We start from the raw sequence: 21,104 nt of genomic DNA, 5'->3' as shown, positions 1-21,104 counted from the left end.
TGGGAGATGTTTCTAGAAATCTGATTTCTGGCATTAGGTTCCTTATATTCAGCTATACCTAGCCTAATATAAGCCCTTTTGAAAATTATATCAACTTTCCAGACCAGAAAATCATTAATCACTGGTTAACATTGCTTTATAAATATAATCTTATTGGACCTCAAGAATAGCTTCCAATACCTATATTTATAAGGGAAGAAGAGGGATGATGATGAAATATTCAACTCTAATCTGTGAGGCAACAAAGTCTCTCTTTATCCCGCCTGTTTCAATTATTTTACTCATTCCTACATTCAATTGTTCTATCTAGCGTATTATGTCCTATACTGGTAAGTATAAGTAAATAGACTTCCTTTTTCCCCCTGATGAAATAGCCTTTAATCATTATAACATTTATAAAAAACAAGTGTAGTAGAGGTAAACAAATCCTTCCTTTAATTAATTCAAGTGTGATGGAAGAAAATGGCAAGGTCAGTGCCACTCACTGTACCGTTCTGTAACATTTCTTCACATGGGCGCCACCATTCACCCCATAGAGTGCGTGGGCGAGGAAAAGTTATGTGTATAGGTAATGAAACAGTGAACATTTCAACAGCTTACCCTTGAATTGACCACTTCCAGGGAGATGTTCTGTGGTGGGGCACTTGGCACTAAAAGGAAAAAAAAACAGCAAAACAACAAGGTAAGGTAGTTACTGCGGAAGTCATGAAAGACAAACTACAACACTCTTTGAAAAGACAAAGTGTCTTTTTCACAGTTCATAATGATAATTAGATAGGTTGATCCAGGTGTTACTTTCAAATTTTCCAGGAGAGATAAAAAATAACTGCATTTGTTTATTTTTTTCTTGCTTGGTGGCCAGTTATTCATCCAGGGAGCCCCCACAACTGTTAGGCAAGTGAACACCTGCTGTGATACCAAATGCTGACATTTAATTACAGCTTTCCGGAGATAACCTTCCCCGAGAAACCAATAAAAACACGCAGATTTCCTAGAGTGGTTTTAAAGGCTTAAGATCTTGGGCATTTCAGGATCTGCATGGTTTTATGATGAAATATGTCATTGTAAGGGTCACTCGTGTTGCTTAATCCCTTTAATGTAATCTTTATTATCTCTTAAAAAGTGAAAAGAAGAAATACATCCTTTTTTTTTTTTCTTTAGCTGTATGTAATTAAACCTGTGTGTCACAGATACAGGTTACCAAATAGCATTCAGTGAGTTGATTCTATTAACAAAGGAGCAGTTTATTTTTCTTTGTGGATTTTCTAGGAATTTTGTTTCTCTATACTGCATTTTGATTGTCCCACGCCTCCATGAAAGACGGGAAAACAGATACAATTTTCTTTATAACACTTAAAATGAATATGTACTATATCAAAAAGTAAATATTTTATCACGTGAGTGACTCAAAGACAAGCATTCACTGAATGGCTGTTATGTGTCAGGCACTATTGTAGATGTTGGAGGTCTCATAAAAAAATAAAGCGCTCTGTCCCATGATAGGAATGGAAGTATCATTCAATAAATGCTTAATACGTATTAATCTATAAAATGAGTAGTACCTATCCTTTTTCATGACAGACTGATGAATTTAATAGAGAAATACTCTTAGCATTTTCAATAACTTTTTATCATGTTCCCTCTCTTTTTTCTTGAATTTGGAAGACCACATCTATGTTTTTCTAAGTTTCTTACATTTTATCCAGAATTTATTTATGCCCTACTCTGACTTTAACTTTTAAAAAATAATCACCATAAGGCCATGATATATGTCTAATCTTTATATCCTTTAAACTGACATTCAATTAGTATTTACTGACTCAATGATTAAATGAACAAATGGATACGTACTTAAATATTTGCTCTTCGGCCTTTCTGGACGTGATGGGAATTGTAATCACTTATTTTAATTTGGTTTTGAACATAGTGCTTGATAAAGGCTACAGCCAAGGTAGCTTGTCACTGGAGGCTGGGTTTTCATGAATTGTGTCAACTAGTATTCTTTCAAAAAACATTTCATAATTTGGGACCTAGACTTTATTATTTAATTTCTTCTAGTTCATATTACGGTTTTCTTATGAAGTACGGAATATAACCCCCACAGGGACCAGGAAGGATTTTTGTCCCTTTTGCTGGTTCATCCCCAGTATTGACAAGAGTGCCAGGCACAGGGGACACAATCAGCAAATATCTGTTGAATTAATAGAAAAGTTGTAAGAGATAATAATTTTTTTTCATATTTAGAATTATTGTCACACGTATTTTTGCAATTTTTTAAAATTAAGGTATAACATACATAAAGTGCACAAATACTGACTGTATGAATTTGATAAGGTTGTGTGTGTGGGGTCCCATTTAAACACCACTGAGATCAAGATATAGAACATTTATAGTACCCAGGAAAGCTTGCTTTTATCTCTTCCCAGGCAATACCACTCTTCTGACTTCTAATTCCATAGATTAGTTGAGCTTACTAAAGATGAAATCATAGTTTGTTTTTTTGTTTGTTTTTCCAGGATGGCTTCTTTTACTCATTATTATTTCTTAATATTCATTCATATAGCAATAGATTTTGTTTCTTGATTTTTGTTTATTTTTATTGCTCCACAGCATTACAATACAGCATATGACCTTTATATTTTATATTTATCTATTCTACTGATGAATGTTATTTGGACTATTTCAAGTTTGAGGCCATAAGGATAAATATGCTATGAAAATTCGTGCATATGTCTTTTGGTAGACAATTGCACTCATTTCCTTCATTATGTACCTAGGAGTGGAAACACTGATAGGAGTGGAAACCCTTATGAGGGGTACACATACTTGTACATTAAGCTTTAATAAAGTTTTCCAAAGTGGTTGTAACAATTTACACTACTACTAAGTATGTAGAAAAGCTCTTGTTGTTCTATATCTTTACCAGCATTGGGTATTTTCAATCTTTTCAATTTTAGTCATCTGGCAGTTGTAAAGTGTTTTTGTCTCCTTTCCCTGAGGACTAGTGATGTTGAGCATCTTCTCACATGTTCACCGTCATTTGGATATCTTTTCTTTTTATGGCGTTCCTAAGATATGTTTTTATCAATATGGACCAGTTTCCCCCAAAACTCATCTCTAAAATTTTTATTTTATAACTTACATTCCATTTTCATGTTCCTATTATTAAAACATTAAGACATTATTTTTCTCTAAAGCTAAAATAATCAGAAGGGCTCTTCTGCATCTGGCAATGTTCATCTCATCTCAACTCTACACATGCTATGCTAATGAAACAGGATGCCCTGAATGACCTTCACTAAGCCCCAGACATCCCAGTACAGTCTCCAGGAAAAGAAAGAATGCAGAAGCCTTAATAAGATGATATCTACACCCCCTTTCTTAAAAAGAGAAAAGACTAGAGATAGGCTGGAAATTATAATAATTGTGTGATGGAAGGACTAAACTGATAGCCTCACAATGAGGAAGAATTTAATATAATCCATATTCAAATTATTTGTAAAGAATTGAAAACTAAAAGTGGTACAAACTGAAAAAGAATGCTATGCTCTAAAACACACATTATCACAAACGTCTCAAAAATAAAGTTCTTTCAAAGCAAAGTTTGGCAATAATGTACTACTATTACATGATGATAAATCACTTCTTAAACATGAAACAATCTTTCTAATTTGTATTTCAAAGAATGTTGTAATATTTACAAATCATGTTAAACTTTACTAATCATATTACACCCACTTTTTGACCAATTAAATAGTATCAAAATATAATTTCAGTAACAGTAGTTGGATTTATGACAGGTGACTGAATTATGGAGGAAGGATAAGATAATAAATTTATTATGTTTTGTTCTAGGTACTGTGCTAGTTGACATGTAAGCCTCAAATGTCATTTTAATGCAAGTTTATACGGTATTTCCAGAAAGCCAAGAATATATAAGATAAAGGATAAATGTGTGCACTTCTTTTTGTAACTGCTATAATTTCATAAGCATCAATATTATTTTCTATATTAGGAATCGAAAGGCAGAAAGTCCCAAGCTGGACTTATAAAAATGGTATTGATGTATTTTGTCTATTTTTTTTGCAATATAAATTTATCTTACTTTCCATTACTGGCATGCTGGCTATTCTTGCCTTACACAGTCAGGAAAGAAAATAGAGAATTTTTCTATATTATTTTTAGTTATCAGTTGCTACTCTCTCATTCAGGCTATCAATTTCCATATTATTTACAGATAAATAGATAAATAGATAGGATAAGGTGTTTGGTAGAAATGAGTGGGATCCACATGTATCTGGGCTTTTCTTTATTTGTCTTCTTATCTGACAATGTTTCGTTGTCTCATGAGGCAGAAGAGAAGGATATAGTTCATTGCTTTTCTTTTCAAAATGTCAAGCAATTTATCATCTACAATAGGTTCATTAAAGCCGATCAGAGGTGTTTGGTCTGGAAACTCTTCTCTGTACGGTGGAACATGCTGGTTTGAAACACCTCGTCATGAGTCATTCTCGTAGAGTAGATCAAGTTCCCACATTAGTAAAAGGATCACCATAAAGAGAGTCACTTGAATTCCTCCCTTAGCAAGTGTGTTCTGTCCTGTACACTCACTTTATGAACTGTGATAATTCATATATAATTATGAGCTTTTTTCTTGAAGGAAATAATGTGAGACATTTATTACAGAATAAGAGAAACTCATTATATTTCTGCATTGAATGTGCCTCGTTACTTACTAGCTTATGTGACCTGTATCTTAGTTTTGTCACCTGTTAAAGTAGGAGAAAATATAGTATTATGAGAATAAAAGGTTAATATTAGAGCAGGGCCTTGCACTAATAAGTACTCAATAAATACTAATGGTAACAGTGAGGAGCAAATTCCTATAGTTAAGGATGCCTATGAAATTGGGTCCTTCTTATTTCACGATGTTTCATTGTCTCATGAGACAGAAGAGAAGGACATAGGAAAAGCTTATGTGGATACTAATAAATGTTAATTAATTCATATAATCTGTTAAGAACCTACCTATGTCAACTAGTTCAAGAGACAGTGTTTGGGAACAAACTGACAAAATTAGTTACATTCTACACTCGATATGAAGCTGGCTAGATTGGTGACCTACAGTCCCAAATGGTTTGAAGGAGTGAATCACTAAACTGACGATATACTAGGTAGAGGAATTTGAACACACAAAAAATGATGTTTTTTTCCCAGAAAAACAATTAAAGCAGAGCTAAAATAGGGATGGCACCTCATTAGAAAAAATCTTAGCATAACAGGGGATCATTGTGATAATTAATTTGAAAAAAAATTATTGCATTTAATATTTGTTTTTATTTAATTTTGCTGTGGTCCCAATATAAACTTTTTATGGTAAGGATTCCTTTGACCTGATAAGAAATATGATTTTCTCTATAACACACATGCATTTAGACACAGTCATATGTTAAATTAGCCACACAAATGGGAAGTCCTAAAGATACGTTTATACATACAAACATTTGTACAGGTTTGGTTGAACTGTCTGATTAATTCAATAATTATTTACTGAGTTAAAAGCAATACAGAGGTGAATATAACATCATCCTTCATACGAGGAGCAGAGCATAATGAGATAAATGATCATGCACCTTGGCATAGATTGAATTTATTAAATACTTAAATATATGTTCACCCATGCTCATGTTTTAGGTGCTTACATGGAGTAGCTCATTTAATTTTCACATTTCCCTTTTATAATATCCAGAAAGTCAAGAGAAAGGGGCTTGACCGAGACTGGGAAGTAGGTGACTATTAAATGTGATTAAATACATATTTATATGATGTGTGGCCTCAGCATAGAGAGGAGACATCCAGTTAGGGTGGCGAGAGGGGAAGTAGATGATGGGGAATGAAAGTCAAGAGTACAGGGCTGTGTTGTTGGAAATTAAAAGAGATGAGTTGATTGTAAAACTGAGTGCAGACAAGGTCAGAGAGCCCACTTCAAGGGGGTTATGAAGTTCCTGCTTTCTCCTATCAAATGCATCTAATAGAGAAAAGTGGGGGTCCCTTGCACAGTGATGCTTGTTAGGGTCATGAAATCCTTTAATTTAGTGACAGGCATTTTCTAACTCTTTAATGTTGCAATACTTACAGATGACAATTCTTGGACTAGGTAATGAGTAATAATCTATCTTTCTCAATTATGACATTTAAACCCTAAGTGGAGAATAAGGCCACAGTATTACAGTTCAGAGTGTGAATGAAATCTACATAAATTATGTAAAATATGCATTTTCATTTGTTTTCCTTTTATTTTTATAATTATAAGTTGTGAAGTAATTTATTCTGCCAATAAATATTCTGTTCTGTCTTCAATAACAGAATCAGATGGATGGGCATAAGAATTACATTAAAAATGACACTGACGCAGTGTCACATATAAAAATATTTTTTTACGTTGAAATTGCAAATGAGCATTATTCCTGTGTCTTTTTTGCACTGCCCTTAATAACATGAATGTCCTTCCTCATTCCACTGATATTGTCTGAAATATCTGCCTAGATAATTTCATAAATTAAAGAACGGTGAATTGGTCAAAGAATCAAAAGCTGAAGTCATTTATTTTTTGAAATTCGAAAGATCAATAATTTATAGAATTACACACACCAACATGGAAACTGCTGCTGAAAAGAAATAGCTTGTTGCCTTTTTAATATTCATGGAGGTCACATCTCTGCATTTCTACACCTGCCTCAATTTTCACTCGCCCCACACATATATTCTGCTGTACTTTATTTTCAGTTTGCATTAAATTTCCCAACATTTTATTATCATCCATTTCTTAGATTTCTAATTTCCTCTGCTACTGCTTTGTCAAATCCATCCTTTTCATTCAGCCTTGTTCCTCTTTTTTAATGGCATTTAAGAAAGTATGAATAATCTTTCATTTGTCAGGCATGGTACAATTAAAAGTGAACATTTTCATATGTAGTTGTAATGCTTCCAATGTTGTACTGTTTGGCCTAAATCCTTAGAGATATTCATATAGTTTCAAACTAAGAGGTGTATGTAAGAGGATTGTCCATCATTTACCTTTTTTATAATTTACCTCCTTTAAGAACAAGAAAGAAACATACCAATGTAAATTAGTCCACACACATTCACAAATGTATTTATATTTATAGAAATAAAGAATAACACAAAAACTATTTTAAGCTCTTACTCAGTAGTCACACTTTGAAGATTACCTATTAGGACATACTGACTCAAAGTGTATACCTTATGAAAAATTCAATTTGACTGTAATAGATAGTTTGAGTGAATCGGCCAAATTTCTAATTTATGCTAATATATTCCATAAAGTATTCGTTAGGAAACCTTGAAAACGGAATCTATGACATACACACAATATTATTGGATTATCACAACAAATATGTGAGCCAAGTTTCACTGTCCATAACTTACCATCAGAAAGTGTAACCACTGTTATATCATCAGTAGAGACTCCTGGTCCATAGCGATTATAAGCTAGGAATCGAAGAGTATACTCCGTGAATTTTTTCAGACCTTCCAGCTTGTAAGATAGTCCATCAATCTCTATATTCTGGAGACATAACAAAGTGCCAAAACTGTTATTCAGGAGGCACATTAAAGCAGAAATGGCAGGCATTCTGTGCAGTCTGTAAATTGGATATTAGACTCTAACTCACAAACTACACTTGAGACTTATAATGAGTTGTAAAACCTACTTATGACACACGCTACACACTCCCCCGCTAAAGCCCAAGTTGCTCTGTAGACTCCTAGTTAAAATAGCTCCATGCTATTTTTACAGTCATTAAGTTCCAATTTGTTTAACACCACGGAATACACTGAATGGTGCGCAGCATTCCGCCCACACCCAGACCCTGACAGGCAGAAGGCAGCTTGTAAATCCATGGGAATGGAGACTTGCTCCCATACCCTAAATGAAACAGTTCACCAAGAAACGATGGATTTGTTTTCCCTTGCTGAAATATATCCCCATCTCTTGAAACTGACAGATACTTTGCCATAATTTTTATCTCTCAGAACGCTGTGAGGTAGAACTGTTTTCAGCACTTCACAGCTGCAGAAATGAGGTACCAGAGGTGAAGGTCATGGACAAATCAGAGCCAGTTCCCTCTAGAAGACTCATTATTTAGCTCTCCATATTGATCCTCACACTCACATGTATCTTGGGGAGCATCATTGTGAATTGATTTAAATAGATTGGTAAAATGCATTATTGAAGAGCTAAAATACATAGAAAAGTGGATAGAATAGTAAGATGAAAATGAGAGCTAGATAGAAGGGAAACAGCAAGCAAGAAAAATTGAATGAATGATTACATAGCAGGAACACTTAGCAATTCTCTTACAATATAACTTGGGACTTGGAATTAATTCTGAATAGAACTGTTGCAAAACATTTTTTAAAATGTTTACGGGGAAGCATGAAGACCACAGTATACTTGGCAAACTTCACAATACATCGTAAGAACTCTGCTATCCCAAGGTCACCTCTAGGTCTTTCCTATTTAACCATACTCTTGTCTATACATCTTTTTTCACATGAAGTTGAGAATCTGAAAGAAAATGTCTCAACAGTCATATACAGGTTAGAACAAAGATTAGAAACAAAATGCAGCAAGGGGGAAGGTAGCCTTCTGCAGTAAGGAAGACTGAAAAAAATGAAAAGTCTGATGGTGGGGAGAAGACAAAAATAACATCACATATGTAAGAATGAAAAAAAGCAATTTAGCTGAGGTCACTGAATATGTTAAATCCTCATCTAAGATAAGGACTGACAATGCAAATGCTTTCTGGGACCAGATGGGTTAATATAGATGTGGTTACACTGGCCCAGGCAACTACATACTCAAACAAAACCTCAGTGTCCTTTATGTTGACTTCATCTCATGATCCATTTGCCTCTCTTGCCACCAGAATTCCATTTAATTGCTTAACGTTTTCAGTAGCAGGTGCCTTAACACTGGTCAGCTGTGCAGTTAATGTGCTGGACACTGGATTACATATCAAGACTTTACAGACTTCCTCCTGTTTCTCCAGCCCTAGAGCCATCCATAGATGGCAGAAAGGGGGCCCATTCCCTCACCTACCTGTTCCTTTCCCGTGGAGACCTCGGTGCAGAACAATCTGTAACCTTGGACCGGACCATTTGCATAGGCAGGGGGTTCCCAGGTAATAAGAATTGAGGTAGGTGAGGTAGATACAGCTTGCAGGTTTTCGACTGGCCCTGGAACTTGCACTGTATACAAGAGAAACTGATTAGTATAAGATGGTTCTCTTCCTCAAAATAAACAGAATTATATTTTTTACAGTTCAAGGAAATGATAGTAGCCTATACTATTTTAAAAACCATATGAGATAAGAATATAAAAATTACAAAATACAAATATAATGAAATTTTAGAGTTATCACATTTTAAAATGGAGAAGAGGACTTATATTCATCCAAACGTCTTATTTCATTTAACAGTTGAGGAAACTGGTCAAGGAGTATAAGTGCCTAGGAAAATGGCAGAAAAAGATGGGATTCTTAACTAAATCCTTAGTGTGGCACATTTTCCACTATCTCAGTATGCCTTTGCCTGTGTGATGCTAATAACTGCAGAGGGAAAGAGAGCACACAATGAGAATACTTGTACATCATGTTTCTACTTATAATTCAAATAGGCAGCACAGCTATGGGTTATTTACCACATTGTTTTTAAGTCAGCATTTTAAAGGCTTGCCCTATTCTGGGTCCTTTAAATTAATTTCAGGATTTAATTTTCAATTTCACTTTCTAGTATTCTATTTTCTCTCATAACTATTACTTTACTTAACGAAGGATAAGTAACTTCCTCGTTAAAGAAATCAGACATCACAGGTCTACAATCACTTAACCAAAACGCTTGTGTCCAAATGTGTTTCAAGATCCAGGAATTTTCATATTTTAGAAAGGTTAAAATGGAGCACATGCAGTGTTTTATGTAACTCCTGCAGCGGGGTCTGTGGTAGCATCCTGTTATCAAATCATTTATTTGCAGCAAAACATACGATATTCACACCCAATAGAATTATAAAAGACTATACATAGCCAAGCATAAGGTCAGGTAAGGTAGGGGTACAAAACAAGTTAAGAAAATCTTTCAGATTCCATATTAAAATGTTGAATGTGTGTATAATTGTTTATTTGTTCAAATATACATGAATATAAATATATGGCTTGTAAATCGTAACTGGAATAGCCATGTTACTTATTGTAATAAAAAATAAGTAAGTAGTCTCACTATTGCAAGTATAACAACAATTCTAACTTAAACATGCTGTGTATTTTCCTCAGTCTTGGATACCACCTAGCTTTGGAAAGATAAACATTTTAGGCCTGTAATACAATTCTGTGAGTTTGAACTTCCAGAGCAAAAGAGCAAAACCTGGCTGACATATCTGATGATACACTTCTTAGCTCAGCAAGGAACCTATGTCTTTGGATCATTTTTCAGAATTTGTTCCATGGAACCCAGCCGTCTTAAGACATTACTGCTCACACATTCATTTGGGGAAAAAACAAACATATTCATGCCAGAAACAGGTATTTTATGTCATTTTCACATATTTTCCCACCAGGCCCCAAATCTTGAGAAACTTCATTACTGACAATTGCATTCTTTTTACCTTAGCAAGTGATTGTTAACAATTTCCAAAAAACGTATTGGGAAATCATATAAAACCTACAGAAAATGTTAAGAATGAGAATAATGTGTAGAATACCCATGTTCCCATTATCCAGATTTACCCATTGTTAACACCTTGCTCTATATTTTCTACCATTTCTCTTTCTCTCATATAAATATATATATATATATATATATATATATATATATATATATACACACACACGTATATATAATATATGTATATATATGTGTGTATGTGTGTGTATATATGTATATATTCTCTTTATAAAAACATTTACGTTCCATTTATCATTTATTATATATAGAATATATAGTGATAAAGCAAGCTATAATCTCTATGTAGTGATAAATATAATATATAAATATATATTGAGAGAAACAATATGTATCTATTATCTCTTGATAAATAGAGGGGACATGTATGTATATTCAGGTTACATTCAGATTAAGTTGCACAAATCATAGCTCTTTATCCCTAAACACTTTAGAGCATATTTCCTAAGAGTATGTATGTGAATAATATCATTATTAACTTCAGTGCATTTCTTCTGAATACAATACTTTTATCTAATCTTCATCTGTACTGCAATTGAGTCAACTAACCTGATAATGTCACTTACACAGCATTTCTATTGCAATTCAGGATCCAGTCTAGGGTCATGTTTACGTTTCATCACAGTATCTCTTTACTCTGCTTAAGCTGAAACAGTTCCAGTCTTTATCTTTGAAGCTATTTATATTTCTGAAGGCTATAGTCTTTTTTATTAATAGAATGTTCCTCATTTTGAGATGGTCTTTGTTTCTTCATGTTGAATTTAGGTTATACTTTGCAGTCGGAAATGAAACATAAGTGATGTCTGTCCTTCCGGGGTATCGCCTCCAGAGGCACAAGATTGCTCTCAGTCCCTTGTATGTTAATTTTGAGTTCCTGGTCAAGGTGCTGTTAGATTTCTCCATTGTAGAGTTACCCAGTCCCCCTGTGCCCCACTCCCCCAACTTTGAATGCCTGCTCCACCGCTTACAGGTAATAAGCAGTCTGTAGGGAGATAGTACATTAGGCCCATGTCAATATTATTTTCCTTGTCAACTTCCTTTTGAGTTAGCATCTATTAGTGGTTCTTGATTAAATCAATTTTTACCAGGATGGTGACAAAAGGGTGATTTTGTTTTTCCTATTCCAGTACTTCTGCATTAACCACTTGGCACTTGATATTTTATTATAAGCAAGTGCTCATATTTCTCTCTGTTTATGTATCTATTATTGGTATGGGCACATGGATTTCTGCTTTTTATGGTCTATAATTCATTATTGTCTTTAATTATTTTGGTGTTCAAATTGTCCCAGATTTGGCCAGTGTGGGGAGGGAATTCTCTTTAATCTAGTTCCTCCATCCTGTGCATTGCCCCATCATTTACTGGAGTACTTCCTTTCTTTCTGACATAACATATTCCAGGATTATCTTGATCCTGCCCTAGCTCTGGAATCAAATATTTCTCCAAAGATATCTGGTTCGTTTCAGTGGGGAATATTGAGAAGGAGATCTGGGTGTTAGGTGTACTCATTGCTACTTGAGTGTCTTTCTTCTGGATGCTTTTGGTGAACAAGAAATATATGAATGTATACATACCATGTTTCCCTGAAAACAAGATTGGGTCTTATATTAAGTTTTGCTCCAAAAGACACATTAGGGCTTATGTTCAGGGCATATCATCCTGAAAAATCATGCTAGGACTTATTTTCCGGTTAGGTCTTATTTTCGGGGAAACACGGTATATACACGAATGCATACCTGCATACATATACTCAAATATACAGATATTTCTCATGATTCTACAGAGATGCCTCTTATTCCAATCCATCTCTGCAGCATTTATTCTTGCCTTGCTTCTTCTTCTTCTCCTTCTCCTTCTTCTTCTTATCTTCTTTTTAATTTTTATTGGAGAATATTGGGGAACAGTGTGTTTTTCCAGGACCCATCAGCTCCAAGGAAAGTCATTGTTTTCAATCTAGTTGTGGAGGGCATAGCTCACTGGCCCATGTGGGAATCGAACCAGCGACATTGGTGTTATGAGCACTGTGCTCTAACAACTTAGCTAACCAGCCGCCCGCTTATTCTTTTATATGTACTTTTTCCACAGGGAGACTTCTTATTCCCAAACACTTACATTTTGACAGACAATTTCTGAGAGTACCCCTACTGTGGCACTCTTCCAGGAAGGAGTAATTTATCTATAGAAAATCCCCTACTTTCTGAAAGGGGACTTCAGTAGAAATACTGAACAATGAACAGTCTTGCTTGTGTCAAAGTTTATAGTGATACAATTAGAATTGTATTATAATGAAAGAGTCATTTTTCTCCATGGGGAAAAAATAAAATAAAAACTTGCCCACTGATACTGTTCAACTGGATTTTCACAGTACAATGTTTTAAAGAACAATAATGAAAAGCATAAACAATGTGCATACGTGTATAATTACTTATATATTCACAAAGACAATGCAAACATTTCAAGAGGGGACATTTCTGAGTTGGAGTCTCCTTTTCTTCTAAGGAGGGAAGACAGAGAAACGAGTGAGATAATTGAGACTAGTGAAGTGCTTGAGATACACGTTGAATGTGAGGGAACCAGGAATTTGAAAGTACATGCAAAGGGTATCCGTGTGGCCCAGTGGTGTGTGGAGTATTAACTGAATGTGTTCCTTCATGCTGTCATGTGGCTAAACTGAAAGACCATTACTTACTATGAACATGGCTCATCCTGGGAGCAAAGACTAAGATTGTAAAAAAGCCAAACTCCAAGGTCATCACTCCTGTGTGAGATATAATGCATCCAAGGAAGGTTTCCCAGGGCCGAAGGGGTTCACAGGAGGAGTAGGAGACAAGTGAGTGTATGGGGAGAAGGAAAGGGGATGACGGTTGGAGAGTTTCTGCTCATTTGTTCCACTGGATCACAAGAGGGTGATGGGCAACAATTCAAATCGCTTTCAATTTTTGAAGAGCAAACCACCTGAGAATTTGGAAGAACAGAGGAGAGAATTACCTAGTAATTGGTAGGGGCAGAGGGTGTACAGACCGCCAAACTATGACTCTCTTAGTCTGTGGGAATCATATATGTCAACCTTACAGCCACTCGCACCAGGTGTTGTGGGAGAATAGATTACATGGACATCTGCAACTCAAGGCAGCAGCCCCACAAGAACAAACATTAGGCCACACTCCTCCCCTGCTGAGTAGGGCCATGGCTGCTTAGGGTTCTGGCTCTTGGTCGAGAGAATAGTCAAAAGCCTCCACTTTGTTTCCCAAATAAGAAGAGCAGTTGTCTTCTCTACAGGAATATGCACAATATTAGGTATACGGAAAGTATTTAATAAATGTGTGTCAAATGAATGCCTTTATATGCAATTACCAAACGTTACTGTAAATTACAAGCCTAGAATATACTACTAGGTGTGATCAAAATATTTGGCGAATGTTTAAATAAAAAAACATTACAGTAAAAGACACATTGCCCATAATTCCCCATCAAAATACTCCCCATCTCTTTGAACACACTTTTTCAACCATTCTTGTCACTTTCTGAAGCAGTTCTAGAAGTCCTCTTTCGTGAATGCTTTTAGTTGCATTGTTGTGGCTGCCTTGATGTCCTGAATCGATTCAAAATGTTTACCTTTCATGGTCATGTTGACTTTGGGGAAGAGCCAGAATTTGCACAGTGCCAGATCCAGTGAATAAGGTGGATGAGGACACACCATGAGGTTTTATTGGACAGAAATTGCCGTACCAGAAGTAATGTGTGCCACGGAGCATTTCCGTTGAGATCAAGAAATACGATGTATGCTGCTGCTGAGTGCCATCCAACAGAAAAGCAGGGATCTTCAATACAGGAAGTGGCACATCAAACCTTAGTAACAGTGTGTGACAAGTTTCAACTTGTTCGGTGCAGTCAGTTGGGTGTGAGCTATGGTTAAGAGAAGGTATGCTTTAAAGTGTGCCATAAATCATCCTCCATCATGACAATACTCCATGTCACACATCACTTCTGGTATATGGCAATTTCTGTCAAATAAAAACATTATGGTGTGTCCTCATCCACCTTATTCACCGGATCTGGTACTGTGTGACTTCTGGCTCTTGCCCGAAGTCAAAGTGATTCAGGACATCGAGGCAGCCACCATAGCAAACTAAAGACACCCATGAAAGAGGACTTCCAGAACTGCTTCAGAAAGTGGCAAGAATGATGGATAAATGTATTTGAAGTGAGGGCGAGTATTTTGAGGTATTAATGGTGATGTGTCTCTTACTGTAATATTTTTTTTTTAATTTAAGCATTCACCATATTGTTTAATCACATCTTGTATGTTGTCTAACTCATTTGATGTTACTGATGTAGCAGTCACTACAGGTGAGACCAGAAAATAGTGTTTTCCCAAGACATCTGATGAGAACTAAAGTTGGTATATGTCTGTGTTTCTGGTATGCATGTGAGTCTGTGTGCCGTTTGTCCACAGTGTAATTTCTTTATGTGCATACGTAGCTTAGTACCGATAGAACACCAGGCAGTAAATGCCATAATCTGGATTCACACTGGTAGTGCCCACTCTGATCATTTGTTCACCAACTGAATTATTCTCCCTTTCTAATTGCCATTAGACACTATCAGGGAAATATGTGTGCTTGGGTTTCTAGAAGAATTTCAAGCAGAGAATATAGATACCTGAAGTAAAAAAGGAGCATTCAGTTTAAGAATTCACAAACGAGAGTATGTGTTTTCACCAATTTCCAGCCACATGATAACATTCTATTTGTTGTTGCAAAGTTTCCAATTGTCTTTTTCTGAGTAAAGATTGCTTTTTAGTACTAAACTATTACCTACTCTAACTTTTTATTATAAAATGTAATTTATGTTATGATCTGATTGCATTGGTAGACTTTCTTTAATATCCTTATATATTAAAAGAAAAACACCATAATCCTGTGTTGTTCCAAGTAAATATAAACATTAAAACATCAAAGAATTACCATCAAATCATATATTTATCATATATATAATTCTTTATTTCATTCAGACCGAAATATTGCCTGCATGTGGGATATTCTTCTTCACAACATCCCTGGCTATTGTCAACACTCAATTTCACATAAGCTATTAAATGTTTCCTCTTCCTCACAAGAGGGCTATAATTCAGTCATGAATTCCCCAATATTTTCCTTCTGAGTTATAGCTCTAACATACATCTGTAGCTAATATATTGTGTTTTATGTTAATTGTGGAGGTATGTTTGTGTACGTCTGTATATATATATATATAGACATATATACTTATGTACTTACTCCACTCCATAGCCATAAAGTATATTTAAACATAACTTACATAGTTTAACATACATGATTTATTACATGCATATTAGAAAGAGAGAGAAAGAGAAAAGAGGAGACACAGAAATGTTCAACAATGGAAATTAGATGTGAAATCAATGTAGTTAACAGCCGCTGCCTTTCATTTCATTACATTTTAGTATGTCAGTCAAGAAACTTAATGGACTTAACTATTCATCGTTTCCAAGATGTCTTTAATAATCCCCACTGATCCCCTCAGTTGGACAATAATTTTATGGCAAACTACATCTAATTTCTCTTCATCTCTATTCAAGTTACCTATTTCTTCATAGAATGGAAAGGTTTCAGAATAGATGCATAATCCCTTCAAGTAACTCATCAATCAATGTCGGCCTAACCAACCACGTTTTTAAATTTCAAGATTGCATTTCAGTAGAAATTCATCATAACACCTGTACCTAATAACAAATTAAATACGTATGCTTGAGTACGTGAGATGTGCTACATGTCACTATTTGCACTGGGAAGTAATTTCTGACTATATATAAGTTTATAATATAACCAAGCACTTTTTAATGAGAACTTATTGCATATTAACCCAAAAACAGCATACAAAAGTTAACTGAAACTTTAATAAGGTATGAGTTATCACATATAATCATACTGAAGACAGGGTGTGTGCACGTGTGTGTGTTTTATGTGTGTTTTGTGTGTGTATGTGGTGTGTGTGTGTGTGTGAGACAGGAAGAGAGAGAGAGAGAGAGAGAGAGAGAGAGAGAGAGAGAGAGAGATCACAGTTTAATGAGCTATAAGTGATTAAGAGTCAGAAAGTATGGTTTCTTTTCCCTACTCTACTGTGATAGGGGTCAGTCACTGGCACCAAGGAGTCCATGGACTCCCTGAAACTGAATGGATGTTTGCAAGAATGTAATGTGTACATTTTTGGAGGTGTAGAGTCCATAGTTTCCATCATTAGGCTCTATGATTCTTCAAGTGGCAGCGCCCCATGGATTAGATCACATCTATGGTTTCTTTTAGTTTTCAAAATTATTGATTCTTTATTATCAAGTAATTTGTAGTGATTGGTAATTACTTTATGATGGAAAATATGGCAATCATTCCACTTTGAAGGCATATCTTCAATTTTTAATAAAAAGCTATTTCAAAAGTGAAAACATGTTTATGAAAGTAATTTTTCTATTTAACTTTCCAAATGATGGGTACTTCAAAGGCATTTAACTCATCTGGTTTAATTCACCAAATATTTTAGGTTTTATAAGATGTTAGGGCTTCTGATTATTAAGAAGTTATATGATTATAAATTTATATACCATATATAAATTAACACCTTTTTTATTTTTCTTTCTCTCTCCTGCTCTGTTTCTATTTCAATATCTATCTACCCGTCTACTTTCCTGACTTATCTTTATTGTAATATGATATTTGCATAAATCAGACTAAAACCTAAATTATGATTTATCAAATATATAGTACTAAAAATATCTTGGGAGTCTAAGTAATCCCTTTCAAATAAGAATGTGAATATAAGGTTTTCATAGGAAAAGGTTTAGAAGGATCAAGATATGCCACTGTCTTCATAATACTGAATAAGGCTGATGTCTTTTCCCCATTATACTGATGTTTCTCAGCTGGAAGTCTGAAATGAAGACAAATGTTAGTGTCAGAGAATATGTAGTTGAACATTTGAATATTTAAAGTCTTTTTAAAATGACTGTGGAGTACAATGTATCCTACTGTTCCTAAATCATCAATTTAACAGTCATCAAATCCTTTCTTTTAAGAACTAATGGTATCAGTGCATTTAAAAATATAGATCTTGTGTTGTCATTCAAATAATGACCTATAATTCACATATTCTCAATTCAGGTCAGAATTCTGGGGATGATTCCACCTCCTGATTCATTTGTTAATTTAAAATGGCTCTTGAGTCCATTTTTAAAAAGGGTAGCGAGGGATCTAAGTAATTATCTGTAGTGATCCAAATAGACTTACAGCACAAAGCTCTCTCATTTAAGCAGCAGCTTCAATTGCCAATGACCTCCTCATTGAATGTGTTTCAAAAGCAAGCCATTTCTGAAACTATTTGCATTTATTGATAATAAAGTGCATGCTTTGATTGCCTCTTTGATTTTTTTTCTCCTTTAGTTAACAGCTTTAATGATATTTCTATGAAATCTGTTTCTATTCTGTATGGGGAATGCAACATCGAAAAGCCTGCAGGCAATGTAATTATTAACATAATGAAACCCCTTCTTGACTGAACTATACTATGTTATGAGATATGACAGTAATTTGGCAAGGAAGAAGCACAAACTATGGGGTACAGTTTCTATTACAAAACCATATAAGTCTGACAAGATTTGACTGGGGAAAGCAGTTATTACCTGATTATTTACTTTGGGATTATGTGGGTTTTAATAGGTGCTATCTGCTAACTTACTGTACTCAACTGTGTTATTATATGTGTATGTAGCTGTATAGGTATATATATATATAAGCTCTAATATAGTAAGTGATGGATATTTTTGACAGTGTAATAGACAAACGTTAATGATTCTTTCGGAAGAAAATAGTATTGAAAGTAGTCTTCTTGTGATTCATTCTAGAACTGGAAGCAGTTCGAAAATAAAAGCGATTACAGGAATTGACCTCAAGACAAAGTCTTTTCTGTAAGTTTTCTCAGGTTTTTCACTAACACAGCCAAGTATTAATAGCCTTGGTGAAGTATATAGAGTATTCTGAATTTTACTTCAGAAAACATAGGCATTGCCCATAAATGTAAAGTGCAGTGGAGAATGTAGATTTCTGACTGCATGATTGAGGTCTCAAACCATTTAAACTAGAGAATTCTAAGTAATGTCAAAAAGCAATTGTTTTTATGATCTAGAAAAATTGCCTAAAAGACATCAAACATCACAGCTAAAAACTTAAAGTTTCAGTTAAATGTGCTTAAGTTCCCACATTACTAAAGGCTTGATGTCATATAAACCTAATGATACTGATTTTTTTTTTTTTTTTTTTTTCAGAATAGCTTGGGTTTGGTTGTGTTCCATTGTGATCAAAAACTTTAGATAAGCTGTCAGCTAATTTTAAAGTATAAATAACCATACTTTGTATATGTTTAGCATATAATACTATCTCCAGTACTGTTAAATATTTTATTATGGTAGAAATTTTCAAGAAATTTAAGAAAGCAAAAACACACACATTGGAAATACCTAGATATGAATATTTTCAGAAATAGATCTATTGAGGAAGTTTACCGTAGTCAGGGATGGTTATGAAAAGTGAGTTAAGAATAGTTCTTGAAAAACAATCAAGAACTGCACTGATGAAGGGTGGTCCTAGATGGTGTCATGGGAAGATCCTGAATTTACTTCCTCCCATTGACATACCCAATCTACAGCTACATATGGAACAATACCTTCTGAGAAGACCTGAAAACTAGCTGAACAACTGCTTCACAAGAAACAATAAAAGATGATCATTGAGGTGGGTAGGAGAGGAAGAGATGTGGTCTCACCAAAATGCCACCCCAAGCATGGCAAACCACCATGGGGAGGGATCTCATAAATCTGAAGCTTTTCCCTGAAGAGCAGAGGGATTGTGCTCCACTATCAATAATTAGTTTAAATGCAAATGAATTAAATTCTGCCATCAAAATAGAGTAGCTGATTAGATTTTTAAAGACTCATCTATAGTCTACTTACAAGAGATTCACTTGAGTAGTAGCACACTCAGTGCTACTGAGTGTAGCACACTCAGACTGGATGTAAAGGGAGGACAAATGATCCATGAAAATGGGAACTAAAAGAAGGCTGGGGTAGCTAAATGTATATCAGACAAAATGCACTTTAAAAAAAGATTAATACAAGACAAAGAAGTGCATTTCGTAATGATAAAGGGGTCAATAAAACAATAGCATATATCATTTGTAAATATTTATGCCCCTAAATACATAAAGCAAATATTAATAGATGTAAAGGGAGAATTTTTCAGCAATACAACAATGATAGGGGGCTTTAATACTTCACTTACATCAATGAGTAGATAATCCAGACAGAAAATCACTAAAGAAACATTGTTCTTAAATGACACATTAGAGCAGATGGCCTGAATAGGTATATACAGAACAAAAACAGCAGAATAAACATTCTTCTCAAGTGCATATAGAACATTCTCCAAGATAGATCACATGATAGACCCCAAAATAAATTTCAATCAATTTGAAAAGCATCTTTTCAAACATCAATATCTAGCATCTTTAGACCATACCAAGCATCTTTTTCAACCACAATGGTATAAAACTAGAATTCAATTGCAAGAAGAAAACTAGAGAAACCACAATTATATGTTGATTAAATAGCATGCTATTTAACAACCAATAGGTCAACAAAGAAATCAAAGTAGAAATGAAAAAATACCTTGAGACACATTAAAATGGAAATACATTCCAAAATCTAAGGGATATAGCAAAAGTGGTTTTAAGAGTTAAGTTCAATGCAATACATGCTTATTTCAAGAATAAAAAAAAATCTTAAAAAGTCCATCTAACTTTACACCTAAAATAATCAGAAAAAGAGGAACAAAGACCAATGTTAGTAGAAGAAAGTAAATTAAAAAAAAAAAATGTGAGTAAAACGAAGTGAAATAGAGACTAAAATGATAATAGAAAAAAATCAAGGAAATAAGAGCTTGTTCTTTGCAAAAGATAAACAGAATGGAAAACCTTTAGCTAGACTCACCAAGATAAAAAGAAAGAGAGTACAAACAAATGAAGTCAGAAATGAAATAGAAGTCATAACTGATACCACAGAAATAAATAACAAACTACTACGAACCATTACACACCAAGAAATTGTAAAGCTTGAAAGAAATTGATAAATTCTAGCAACATACACATACAATCTTCTAGACTGAATCACAAAGAAATAGAAAATCTGAATAGATCATTTATTAGTAAGGTAATTGAATCAATAATTGAAAACCTCCCAACAAACAAAACTTCAGGGCCAAATGGCTTCATGGCTGAATTCG

At 34.5% G+C, this 21,104-nt stretch overlaps 1 protein-coding gene across 3 annotated transcripts in view; it reads right to left on the bottom strand.

Annotated features, from left to right (window-relative positions):
- The window catches only part of DCC (DCC netrin 1 receptor), a 1,044,138-nt gene that overhangs the window by 260,711 nt on the left and 762,323 nt on the right, over positions 1–21,104 (bottom strand). For all 3 annotated transcript variants that reach the window (XM_019721869.3, XM_074339961.2, XM_074339962.2), the window contains exons 10-12: positions 9,125–9,273; positions 7,450–7,588; positions 601–650 (exon numbers count right to left, since the gene is read on the bottom strand). In XM_019721869.3, the coding sequence (XP_019577428.3) occupies positions 601–650; positions 7,450–7,588; positions 9,125–9,273 (338 nt within the window). The remainder of the gene's footprint in view (positions 1–600; positions 651–7,449; positions 7,589–9,124; positions 9,274–21,104) is intronic.

Source organism: Rhinolophus sinicus, chromosome 4 (genome assembly GCF_057876585.1).
Source record: "Rhinolophus sinicus isolate RSI-liver-muscle chromosome 4, RSI-T2T, whole genome shotgun sequence".
NCBI lineage: Eukaryota > Metazoa > Chordata > Mammalia > Chiroptera > Rhinolophidae > Rhinolophus > Rhinolophus sinicus.
The sequence above is the reverse complement of the archived record's forward strand: the minus strand, read 5'-3'. Positions and strand labels throughout refer to the sequence as shown.